This window comes from Myodes glareolus, chromosome 9 (genome assembly GCF_982192425.1).
Source record: "Myodes glareolus chromosome 9, mMyoGla1.1, whole genome shotgun sequence".
Classification (NCBI taxonomy): Eukaryota; Metazoa; Chordata; class Mammalia; order Rodentia; family Cricetidae; genus Myodes; species Myodes glareolus.
This window is the reverse complement of record NC_142034.1, coordinates 79,490,949-79,503,442: the sequence shown is the minus strand read 5'-3', so window position 1 is coordinate 79,503,442 and position 12,494 is coordinate 79,490,949. Positions and strand designations below refer to the sequence as shown.

The 12,494-nt window shown below is 44.6% G+C and overlaps 1 protein-coding gene across 8 annotated transcripts in view; it reads left to right on the top strand.

The window, feature by feature from the left end:
- Positions 1-10,390, top strand: part of Ebf1 (EBF transcription factor 1) — a 389,901-nt gene extending 379,511 nt beyond the window's left edge. For all 8 annotated transcript variants that reach the window (XM_048435960.3, XM_048435959.3, XM_048435958.3 and 5 more), the window contains 2 exons: positions 225-419; positions 6,962-10,390. In XM_048435960.3, the coding sequence (XP_048291917.1) occupies positions 225-419; positions 6,962-6,993 (227 nt within the window). In that variant the 3' untranslated portion in view covers positions 6,994-10,390. The remainder of the gene's footprint in view (positions 1-224; positions 420-6,961) is intronic.
- Positions 10,391-12,494: the final 2,104 nt, after the last annotated feature.

Here is a 12,494-nt window from a genome sequence, read left to right as displayed (position 1 = left end):
GTGACGCCATACTGCCGGGCATCCAATAGGCCCCCAGTAAATTCACGGAAATCACTCACTTGAAGGTGGCACATGTTAAGTACCAAGTGACGAATAGAAATGGGCAGGGTTCCAAGCATGTAGGGAAAGCCCTCCCTAAGAATGGCCAGAGCAGAGTGACCGGGTCAGATCTACAAAGCCTCCTCATCTCTGGATGTGGCCCTCTCTTCTGTTTGTTCCCTCAGTCGTGCCATCCAGCCCCACCATGGCCTCATCTACAAGCCTCCCCTCCAACTGCAGCAGCTCCTCGGGCATCTTCTCCTTCTCACCAGCCAACATGGTCTCTGCCGTGAAACAGAAGAGTGCATTTGCACCTGTGGTTAGACCCCAGACCTCCCCGCCTCCCACCTGCACCAGCACCAACGGGAACAGCCTGCAAGGTAAGTTCCAGATCCACAGCTAGGAGACTTTGGTCTCCAGAGGTCTGAAGCAGGTATCTGGCTGTTAGCCCTGGACCCACCCGCGTCTCTCTGGCCGCCTTGACTCCTCCGTTCTTTGTCTTCACACTTTTTGGTCCCAGCCACTACCCCTGCTCATGGCTCCTCTGTGGCAATGTCTGAGACATCCTCTTTCTGTTTCAGGAGCTCTGCTCAGGCTTGGGACTTGCTTGGGAACACTGTAACCATTTGCTAATGTCAACACTTCTCCTTTCTCCCCGCTCACTCTCTGGCATTGCTATCGGCAGACCAGAGCTGTGGAGATCCTATCCTGTTTCCCATGGCTGTCTTCCCTGGGAAGGGCTTTCTCCTCAAGTAGGTCACTCAGCCTTCTCTTCTTGGTGCTTACGTCAGGATGAAGCTGTGTAGGGAGGTGACAGGAGGTGACAGCTGCAGCCAATTCAGAGTCCCAGGTGAAGGCACTCACCTGACGTATAGCAAACGTCAGGGGCCTCTTGAGAACCGCTGGGATATTCTGGTTCACGTTAAAATCATTCACTCTCCTTCCCCTACACAGTATGGGGAGTGGAAGAACCATCAGGCCTTGAGCTGACCTTTCTGTTCACAGCGTGATGGGGAGGCAGGGATCCAGCCTTAAAACGTGTCTCTTTCTCTCACGTCTTCCTCTGGGCTTGGCTCGTTAAGTGGTGTTGGTCTCTGTGACCTTGTGTGTCCCCCACAGCAGGATGACGGCACAAGTGCTCACAGCCCCTACCTTACAGATGATAGACCTCAAGGTGAGACGTTGACTCCTCCCAGCTGGTGTATGGCCGTCACTGGCTTCAAACTCAGGCGACAGTCTTCGTCTCCTTTTCAGAGCCCAACACTTGCCAAGGATGCATCCCAGATTCCTAAGACAGCTTGCAGGGAAATCAGATCAATGAAATAATCAACCACCAATTACTGAGCACCCAACAGTAGGGCAGCTGCCCTCTTAAGCGGGGGAACAGGCTTTATCTGTTTAATCTCCGCAATGTACTGATGAGGCATAGAGGCCATGAGGTCACTACAATACCAGGTGATGGAGTTTAGGGAGGGCGGTACTGGTCACAGACAGCAGGCAGACAGTGGAGGCAGAGGTCAATGAAAGCCACCAGGATTCTGTCCTTACTACCTGCCCTGCACAGCTCACCACAGAGCCTCACTTCAGTGGCCAGCATGTCACTCAGAGGGTAATTGTGGAGGTCAGAGAATGACCAGAAGGGCAGTGACATGCCTGGGATTGCCCAGCTCCATTTCTCACGTGGATGTGTATGCCCCACTTAACATATAGACGCATGTTATGTTCTGGCTACATTTTGTTTAGGTAAGCACATGCTGGTTCTCCCAAGACCTTCAGAATTCAGTACCCCCCCCAACAGGTCCATTCAAGCTTAGCTCACACAAAAACACATAGTGATGACCTGGTGGAGTTTAGGTTGAACCTAAATGGTCCAACTCCAGAGCCTAAGCAGCCATATATCACTGTGCCGCTCCCCCTCTGGCAGAACTTTGTAGAACATTCCTCAGAACCTGGAAGAAAACTGCTTGGCATAACGAAGTTAGTTAGTGCCTAGAGTAACTTGCCGTTAATGGGCCGTGCACTTACTTACTTACTGTTCATCTTCTTAAAGAAAAGAGGGAAGTGTCTTACTCTGGAGCTACATCTCAGGCCAGGTAGACAAGCTAGAAATATCCTGACCCTAATATCCATGCCAGCTTTACTCTATCAGCTAAAAATAAATGCCTTACCTCATTATACCCCCAGCTAGAGCAACTATGATTTCATGCAGATTGAAGTGACAATGATACATAAGGGAGAGTAAAGTTGCCACTCTTGTATTTTTGGTTGTGAGTCTGGCTTTTAACAACTCAGCCATCTCTCCAACCCTAAACTGACAGTCTCCACTTTGGCTAGTGTCTTAGTTGGGGTCACTGTTGCTGTGCTAAAACACCATGGTCAAAGCAAGTTGGGGGAAAGGGGTCATTTGGCTCATACTCCCATATCATTGAAGGAAGTCAGGACAGAAACTCAAACAGGGCAGGAACCTGGAGGCGGGAGGTGATGCAGAAGCCATGGAAGAGTGTTGTTTACTGGCTTGCTCCCCATGGCTAGTTCAGCCTGATTTCTTATAGAACCCAGGACCACCAGCCCTGAGGTGGCACCAACCACAATAAGCTGGGCCCTCCTTCATCCATCATTAATTTGTTTTACAAATTAATACATATTAATACAAATACATATTAATACAAATTAATATATAATAATAAATATGTAATTAGTTTTACATACTTATGAGCTATATGTGGCATTCATGTATATGTGTGTGTGTCCATATGCAATATGTTAGTGTATCTTTTACACGGGATATTTGTAAGGCAAGGGAACTCTCTGTACTAGCTATTTTGAAATATTTGGTTGATTGCTGTCAGTTAGGCTCCTGTGCCATTAGAAATTACCTGTCCTATTCACCTGTCCTCTGTACCCATGAATCATCCTTTTGCCCCCTGGCCTACTTTCCAACTCTGGCAACCACCATCTGAGTCTCTGCTTGTGTGAGATCAACTCTGTAGCTTCTCTGTGTCCTGTCTTTCTGTGTTCAACTCATTTTGCTTATCGATACGTCCCTCCTCACATTGCTGCTGCGCAGGCGCCAAGTCCATGGACATGTGCAGAGCCAACCGTCTGTTTGGCCTGTTCCATGCATTTTGCCCGCAGAGTTATTCCCCGTGTAACTAAGGCCAGTGAATACCATGTCAAAAGCTCTGGAAACTGCTGCTGCCATCTGGATTGACCAATAAATTATAGAATAGGTTCCACCTACTATTACTGAGATGAAGTCACTGATAACTCTTGACCCTAGACGCCCAAGGAAGTCTGTCTTTATAGGCCGAAGGCTTGAGTCACCGGCTTTGCTCAGTCCTTTTCTATGGAAACTAATGTCCTTTCTCCTTCTAAAATTGTTTCCCTTCAGAGCCCAAGTCCTATGCAAGGACTTCAGAGTCAGGAGCGAGCAGTCGCATGCCATCAGAACGTCCACTGACTCAAACCAGATCAAGGGCATGTTGTAGAAGTAGTAGTCATAGCAAACCCCTCCCCTTATACCTTGTTGACAGTCAGCCGCCTTTTGGCCCTAAGTACCATGCACCTCAATACCAACTCTTACAAAACTGTTTTTTTTTTTTTTTCCTCTATGGACATATTCAATGTGTGGAAGATCTTGCCTCACCCCACACCTGATGAGCTCATGATTCTTATACTTGGGAGAGTTCAGGGAAAGATTTCTTCTCCTTCCTCACTTAACCTTCCCCAGTGCCATGGAGAGCTCCATCTTTGTCTTAGTTCTTATCAAAATGGGAAACCTTCAAGGTGAACTACATCCCCTTTTAATACAATGGCCTTGGGGGTTACCCTCAGAAAACATGATCACCCAGCACTGGGGACTGTGGCCGAGCCACCGCGGTCTGGTGATGATGTCTTGGCACACAATGTTGGAAATGTGGAGTCTCATGGGAATCTGCCCAGGCTCTACTTGAGCAAGTCAAGCATACCATCAGCATTTCTGGTACATTCCAAGCCTCCGATCCCATCCCTCTCACCCACATCGTTAATTTCTAGACTGCAGGGCAGCTAGAAAAGCAGCTCTTCGACCCAGGATTGTCATGTAGTCACACAATGGGGTTTCTTTATGGGAGGGCCTCTTCTGTGGTGCCCAGACTCAAGTCATAGACAGCTAGCATTCGGTGTATAAAAGGTCATGGGAAAATGAACGGTGCTATACCCCTTTATAAAAACTCGTAAGCACTTGTGGGCTTTGTATGAGGGGTGAGAGAGTTTGTGTTAGACTTATATTCTGTGAGCTGGCCTAGAAGAGGTGGCAGCATGGGTACAAGCCATGCCCATCCCGTAGGGCCCCTAGAGCATATCTGATCTTAAAACCAGCTATCTGCAAACATATATAAGCCAGGAGAGCATGTTTGAAAGAGTCTATCATTCTCAATTCTCTTCAAAGAATTCAGAAGCCTGCTTGGGCTAGCATCCCAGGACAGCACAGCCCCTTTGCAGAAGGCCAGCTGGTCTCTCAAGACTATGGGGTTTACATAGTCTTACATAGTCTTACTTTACGAGAAGTGTACCAGCATACCGGTGATCTTGGAGGGGAACTTTTAATGAAGCACCGTGAAGAAGCTTAATCTAATCAATCTACAAATTATTTAAGTAACAAAACACTGTTTGGGTTTCCTTCTTTCCTTCCTTCCTTCCTTCCTTCCTTCCTTCCTTCCTTCCTTCCTTCCTTCCTTCCTTCCTTCCTTCCTTCTTTCTTTCTTCAGGCTATACTCAATTAACAACAACAACAAAATCCCAAATTATATTTTCAGGACCCCAATGATAAGTGTCTACTGAGTTCTTGGGATAAAAGATCAGGAGGTTTGTCAACCATCTGATTCACTTTAGACCACACTGACACTGTTTGGGTTGTCCCAGGACAGAGCCTGCCTGCTCTTCCACACCCGGCACACAGTATGAACTTCTGTAAAATAGAAGAAAGACTAGCTTCACTGGCCACAGGCTTTATGTTCCTGCCACCTAAAATAAGGGTAGAGGCCCCACCTGGAGCCTGGATGCAAAGACGCTTGAGGCAATGTCACACTGAGGGGACCCCTCCCTCAGCTATCCTTGCTCTTAGGGCTGCAGCATCTGAAACCCTCAAGGCTGGGTTTTAAATGCTAAGCTCCAAAGTGAAATCTAGGGCTCACCCAGCTCTTAAGGAGGCTGCTTTTCCAACTGATCCCAAATCTTCTGGGTGGGGTGGGGGGCTTAAGTCAGGCTGCATTTGGCAGAAAATGACTTCCTGTTTCTAAGAAAGAAAGGCTTATGGGGGCTCAGGAAAGGACTCCGGGAGCTTCTGGACTGCAAAAGGCTCTTGCAAAACAACGCTTGGATGATTTACGTGTAAATGAATCAGAAACATGTGGATTGAATTTCCTTGCGAATACAGATGGGTTTAAAAATTAACGGAAAAAGTGTTTGGCGAAATACTTTTGGGTTTTTTTCTTTTAATTGAATCGAAAATGTCAGGGGTTGGGGTAGGGAAGCAAAAGTAATGGGGGGGACACATGGTCTGGCCTCCCTCTGTCCATCTGTGTTAGTGGGGTTCCTTTATTTTTTAAGGGACGTTTTTTCCAGACATGATGGTTTAGATAAAGGAAGAGAAAGAGGGCCACTTTGTCCTGCACTAATCATGGCTAACAAGAACATTCACTTCAGTTTAGACTTGTCAATAAGAAGAAGGGAAGGCTTTTACTTTGTGTTGTCATTGGGAGCCAAAGAGGCTATGTCTTTGGTTTTAATGGAAGCATCTCTCTTGTCTTGGTATATTTCCAAGTTGCCACACTGTCTTACTTGTCCTACAGTGATCCACTGTTTCTCACATCTTTTATGTTAAGTGTGCCCTGTGCAATGGTGTCTACTTGCTATATGGGAAAATACAGACCAGAGAATTGTCTGTGAAATTGTACCATGAGAAAAGCTCTGGTCGGTTCATGGTCAGATCTAACCTGCCCTCAGGTTAGACCCTGCCTGAAGTTAGAGCCAGGCTCCACACTTCTTCTGTATCTAATTATATCCAAATCTCCAGTAACTCCTGAGTGCTGTAGTTGACTGTATGTTCTGGCCAAGGAGGCTGAGGGTCAGGAAGACAACCATCCCAGGGGAGCCCACTCAGAAGTCGGTAGGTGAGAGGCAGTGTTTTCTAAACACCACTTGCTGCTTCTCACTCCAGACCCTCTGGAAGAATTCGGGTTGACCAGAAACAGGTCTTCCTTTCGCAGGCTACACTTTTTCCGGGACTTATGATCAGTATGGTCATTCCAGAAATCCCGAGAGAAATCATAGTAGAGAAGACAGTCTACAGTTTCAGGCAAATATGTTCTCTCCTCCAACTCCATGTTCCCTCCGGGCTTCATTCTCCCAGTGAACAATGCCTGCTGGGGCTGGCAACCCCTTTGCCAGTGCGGGCTGAAGGGAAGGCCCTCAGATGGTGACTCTGTTGCTTAATTTTCATGCTAATACAGACCATAAGGAGAGCCTGGAGAAACGGTTGGCAGTTCCAGCGGGCCATTTCTGTATTTCATATTTGGGACGTGACGGGAGGGAAGGCAGAGTGACAAACTGAAAATTCTCACTATTTTGCAGACTCCGAAGCTGCAACTTTCCCAATGGTATTTGAGCTATGCAACTTTCCAGTTCTGTCTTAAAATTGAAGTCAGATTTGGGGGGAATGTTTAGGATACTCTCGTCTGTGAGAGTGACATGTGCAGGCTGATATCATTTTCCAGTAAGGCTTATGTATCTTTTATGACAAAATGCACTCCTGGGAAGATGCGAGGACATCCGGGTAATAGTCAGTCAACATTGTCATGTGTGGGTTGTTTTGGTTGTTGCCCTCGTCCTTGGCAGAATGTTTGAGTGCAAAGCCACTGACGTCTGTCTTTTCTTTTCATAGCGATATCTGGCATGATTGTTCCTCCCATGTGAAAGAATTGCCTTGAAGAATTTTGTTAATGAAGAGGTTGGATTCTGCTACGAAAGTAATCTGCTATGAGTCCCAGAGTGGAACTTTTAACTCAGGCCTTTTTAAGAGGAATCACACAATAACTGCAGATTTTTAAACAAAATCACCGACCTTGCAAAATGCTGAAATTGGAAAGGGGATCTGCCACAGCAGGGTGTTGGTTAAACTTGTACCCCCAAGTATCTGGGGGATATATTTATTCTGTATTGATAAAAGCAAAACCACAGTTTCTTTTTCTTTTTTCTTTTCTTTTTTTTGTTAAAGCTTAACTCTGCAATCATTTGTCTTTTATAAACCGTAAAGCTACACCCAAGGGCCACGATGACTAAGACTCCATGTTCTAATTTATGATGTTTTTAAAGCTGTTTAAGGGGAGAATGAAGTGGTGATATTTACAAAAAAAAAGCTAGAAGGAAAAAAAAAAGAAAAAAGGTAAAAAAAAAAATTTAAAAAAGCTTGTATGGGACAGAATAGGAATGCCAGTTAGATTTTTTAGAAAACTAAGGGTCGGCTTTTGCGCCTTAAAGCATATCAATGGTAGTTAGCTCGGACAGTGCATTCTCAGTATCTAACTTAACACGCCATCCCTTAGCAGTTCTGCAAGCTTCTTTCTCTTTCGTATGGTTGTCTTAAGTAACTGTGTAAATAAATGCAGCCTGGAAAGTTACCAAGCGACATACATGATCACATTTTCCCCTTGTACTCAGAAAATTCAGTGCCTCTAGACAGATTGCTAAAAAAGAAAAAAAGAAAAAAAAAAGTAACGCAAAACAAAACAAAACAAAAAAACTCCCTGCATCTTTTAACCCGATCTCATTCTTATGTCAAGTTCTTCCGAAGCCAGTGGCCTCAGAGCAGAGTGGCCCGTACACTGAGTGAGAGACTCCTTTAAGACTTCATGGAACAGGGTCCAGGCACAGAATTCCACACACGCCCTCCAGGTTACCAAGCTGAAATCTCACTCACACGCTGCCATCAAGAGATTCGAGCTTCCTCCTGCTAGAATCCTAAATGCTAACTCTATATCCAGGCTCAAAAAAAAAAAAGGAAAAGAAAAAAAAAAAGAAAAAAAAAAAGAAAGAAAAGAAAAAAGAAAACGCAGACAAAGCAAACTGACAAAGGCAGGCTGTTCGGGTTCGGGAATCATACAGGGGCCTGGACCAGAGAGACCCTGGCGTGGTTGTTGTAAAGTTACAAATTCAATCAACAGGTAAAGTGCTTTTGGGGTTCAGAGTGAAAGGAAACTGGGAAAGAGGAAGAGAAAGGGGAGGCCTTGAACTCAGCTTTCTGTGGGAATTTTTGCTTTCAACTGGGAAGTGTTCTTAAAAGAAAGAATCCTTAGCAAAGAGGCAGCCAGGGAGGCTCTGGGAAATGTGGGCGGGGGTGGGGGGTGGGGGGTGGGGCACGGGCCTGGCTGACTTTTCTTTGCCCTTCGGTTTCTGTATGTAGTTATAAATAATGTAGATTTTTTTGTGATTTTTTTTTGCCAAAGTTGTTTTATTTATACATTTTCATGTCTGAAGATGGTTTTCGAGCTCACGAAAAAGAAACAATTTTACTGCATATTTTGCAAAGGAATAAAAAGCGCACTACCTTTAGCTAGCACGTACTTGCGAAGTTAACTCAAACGCTTTTTGTTTGTCTGTTTCAATGGGGATTTTGTAAAATATCCATATAAATAATGTATTTATCTTTGGAATTTGTACATTGCTTTTTCCCTCCCCCCACCCCCCAACTCCCAGTTTATTATTTTCGTGTGTGTGGATTTGCTTTGTGAACAGTGCGTATAGTTTGGTCACCTATGATTGTATTGGCTGTTTCAATGTGATTTTTAAACAATTCATTTATAGGTATTTTTAGTATTGTTTCAAACCATGCTTCAATTTTTTTTTATTTCCACCCAGAAGCCATTGTCTATTTTTGTATTATTTGTAAGTTAAGAAGTTTTTTCCAATATATGGCAAAAAATAGTAGCATATTATTCTTGTAGCATTTAGTTCTGTAGATTTAAAAATGATGTATCCTTTGCTTTGGAAGCATACAAAAATGCTGTTTTACTCTATTAATATGCATGGAATCTCTCCCTTTGGAGTGACGCACTTTGTGCATTAAATTTGGGGGAGAAACTTCATAGAGATCAATGAACATACTTTCTTTCTTAAGTCTGCTTGTATATTCTCTGTCTCTCACATAAATATAAACCAGCAGATTGGATGCCTTAACAATGCAGATCATATTCACTTCACCTGTACATTGTACTGTGCACCCCAACTGTCAGTCATCACTAACATTTAAGAAAAAAAAAAGAAAAAGAAGAAAAAAAAACAAAGAAATTGAAAAGCACAAAAGAACTGTTTTGTTACTTTCAGACAATGACAATGTTACTTTTTCTAGTAGAGCAAGCGACCATTAACAAGGATGCTGCAACCGTGCATGCCCCGTGTGGATTTCAATGGTTTTCACTAGACTGTCAAGAGTGCGGATTTTTATGGGTTGGGGAGGGCAGGGGAGGGGAGTTGGGGAGGTTGGTAAGGGAGGGGAGGGAGGAAAGCTGATTTTTCATGGTGAGAAATAATAATGACGACTGATAATAATAATAATAAAAAGAAACTGGAAAAAAAATATAAGCAAGGTTTAGCATTGCTTCTCCGTACTCAGAAAGGTTGTCTGAATTCGTGTGGTAAGCGCTGGCCTGAAGATGTCTAAGGTCTAAAGCCATATTTTGTCTGGCGAGCCAGACACCAGTCTGCAAAGGAACAAGCAGCGAGCCGGCGATATGTCCGGCTCAGACCCTGACAAAAGACGCCACCAATCTGTTAGCCATGTGTCATGGTGAGAACTTCACTGGAAAGCCCAAAGAGCCTTTAAAGAGAAAATGTGTATCATTTGTGTTCTGTTGTTTACGTTTGATTAGATGATGGAGAAGCGTTCTGGTTACAGGAACCATTTTCTTCTACACAAAATCTTGTTTTTAAGTTCCTTTAAGACACAGCCCCCTAAATACAGAATATGGCTTTAAGAAGATGGAGTAGAGAATTCAATTCAGATTTCAGTTTTGGGGGAAGAGCCCTGCCTCTGGATGACTGGATGTGCATATGCCATGCCCGGCCTCACAAATGTAGGATGCAGCTTCATGAACTCATCTGTCAATCTACTAACCTTTCACCTTCTTATCGAAAATTTTTCAATAGACACACACTGTACAGTTCAATTGTTAGAGCACTTAACTACTGTAGAGATTGTTATAATTTTCGTTTTCGTTCCTCTTATTTTTCTTTTTTTGCAAAAAAAAAAAAAACTCAAGCTGTAAAAACTTTTCAACTTTCACAATATTTAATTAAAGTTACTTCCTGTCTGTGATGGCAGTTCCTAGTGGTGTATTCATTTCTGTGGTAGAGGAACCAAAGCTGGGTGAGCTGCAGAAAGCCTGGGTTTGCTATTCTTCAGGCCAGTGTTGACACCCAGAGAGAATTAGCCTAGGCTGGGGACACCCACTTCCTTTCTTTGGAGGTCTTCGGGGATTTGCTAATTTGGAATGCAAATTGAGCACACACAGCGTATTGCTGCCCTCTGCTGGCAGGAGCCAGGTGTGCAGGTGCAACGTGCTGACCCACTGAGGAGCCAAGGGACCCCAGCCCTGTTATCAGTGAATGGTGAGCGATCCCCCATGACAGGAGCTGAATTGGACTTCCAGGAACTGGTCATTCTAGAACACCACCCTCCGCACTGGAAGTCTAAGCTGAACTCTTCCTATGCAACTGCTAATTAATCCCAGTGAGCCTTCTGGCCAATTAATTCTGTGCCCTGGCTTGCTGATGAGGCATGTGTGAGTAGAGAACATATATATATATATACACTTTGTGTGGATAATAAGGTTTTTTTCCCCCTGGTGGACAAAACCACATCTGTCTGGAATCAAACTATACAGGCATGCAGTCAGTGTGCAAACTTCACAGGCACCCAGAAGGTACACATATGCATGGGACACACGCATGGGACTCACACACAGAACTGTGCCACGCTAAGTCCTATCTGGATCATAGTCTTTCATTGTACTTTATACATCTTTACTAATTTTGCAGTGGCTGGACAGGATAAGGTTAATGACGCTTACAAAATGCCTCGGCCAACAGAAACTCCAAGGCCAGAGCTAATAGGGTGTCCCTTAAGCAACAGCACATTCATTTGTGGCAGACACTGCTGCTGCCCTGCTCTGAAATATAGCCCAAGGTAAGGAGGCCCTGAAAGACTATCCAGTGTGAGTCAGGACATAGAGAAACTCCCAGCCTGTCTTCAACCGAGAATACTGCCTGATCAGCCTGACCACTCACCATCTGTTTTTGACATTCTGTATCCAGTGCAGAAGACAAAAACTGAACAAAAGGTTCAGGATGGCTTCTGGCTGCACACAATGTCAGACAGGAGAAATCGCTTCCAAGTCACCCTGGTCTACAAGGCTTATACAAGAAGAGGCAGGCATGCACCAGAGCTCCACAGAGTAAAAAAACGATGCTCTGAATTCCTGGATTAGCATTTGTTAAGGCCTACCTACCTCTTGGCGGCTTTCATCCATTTATTCAGGCATTCATTCATTCACTCATTCATTCGTTTGTTCCTTTAAGCCGCAAGCCTTTGCCATGCCTATGATGACATCAGATGAGGGGTGGCGTTTCCATTAGTCAGGACCCTGGCGTTGTTTCTGCCTTTGGAGCTTGCAGCGCAATAGGAAAACCTGGCAGAAAGTACCCTTATACATACACACACACAATCCCTAATGGTGGTAATGAAGAGCAAGTCAAGAATGTTTCGAAGGCATATCATTGTGAGATCTGACACAATCGAAGAACTTTCTCGAAAAGGCTTCCAGAGAAAGTAGAAGTTGAGCTGAGGGCGAAAGAGAGAGAATCTCAGGCAGAGGGGATGAGGGTGAGTGTAAAGACTAAGTATCAGGAAGACAAGGTGCACCGAAGAGCCGAAAGTCTGTGCGAGGCGGGTACCCAGATGCTCACAGTGACCTTGTGGGGCATAGCAAGTCAAATTCACGGCATATTCTGGACATCTACCCTGGGTTTAGTGTGCTCGATGCTAATGGGCCAATCAGCTGAAGTTCCTGCATGCATAGCCTACGCCGAGCTCACAGACTCACAGCCCCTGTGTATTCACAAGGGCAATGCTGGAGAAAAGATGAGGCGTCTCCTTGGGGCTAAGTAGACAGGCAAAAAGTGGTTGGTTAGGGATGCCAGCAAGCACATCCTTCATCTGATGTGAACACCCGGCCCACTTCGCTCCAGAAAATTATGCCCATAGCAAGAGTGTGGGTTCTTGACATTCATTGTTCAATTTATGAATTTGAGATGTATTGTTAGGTTTTTTTTTGGACAGGGGTGAGGGAAATGGCTTTTCATTTTATGAATGTTGGGATCCAATCTAAAATCAATGATTCAAAACCACAGCGTTAGTCACT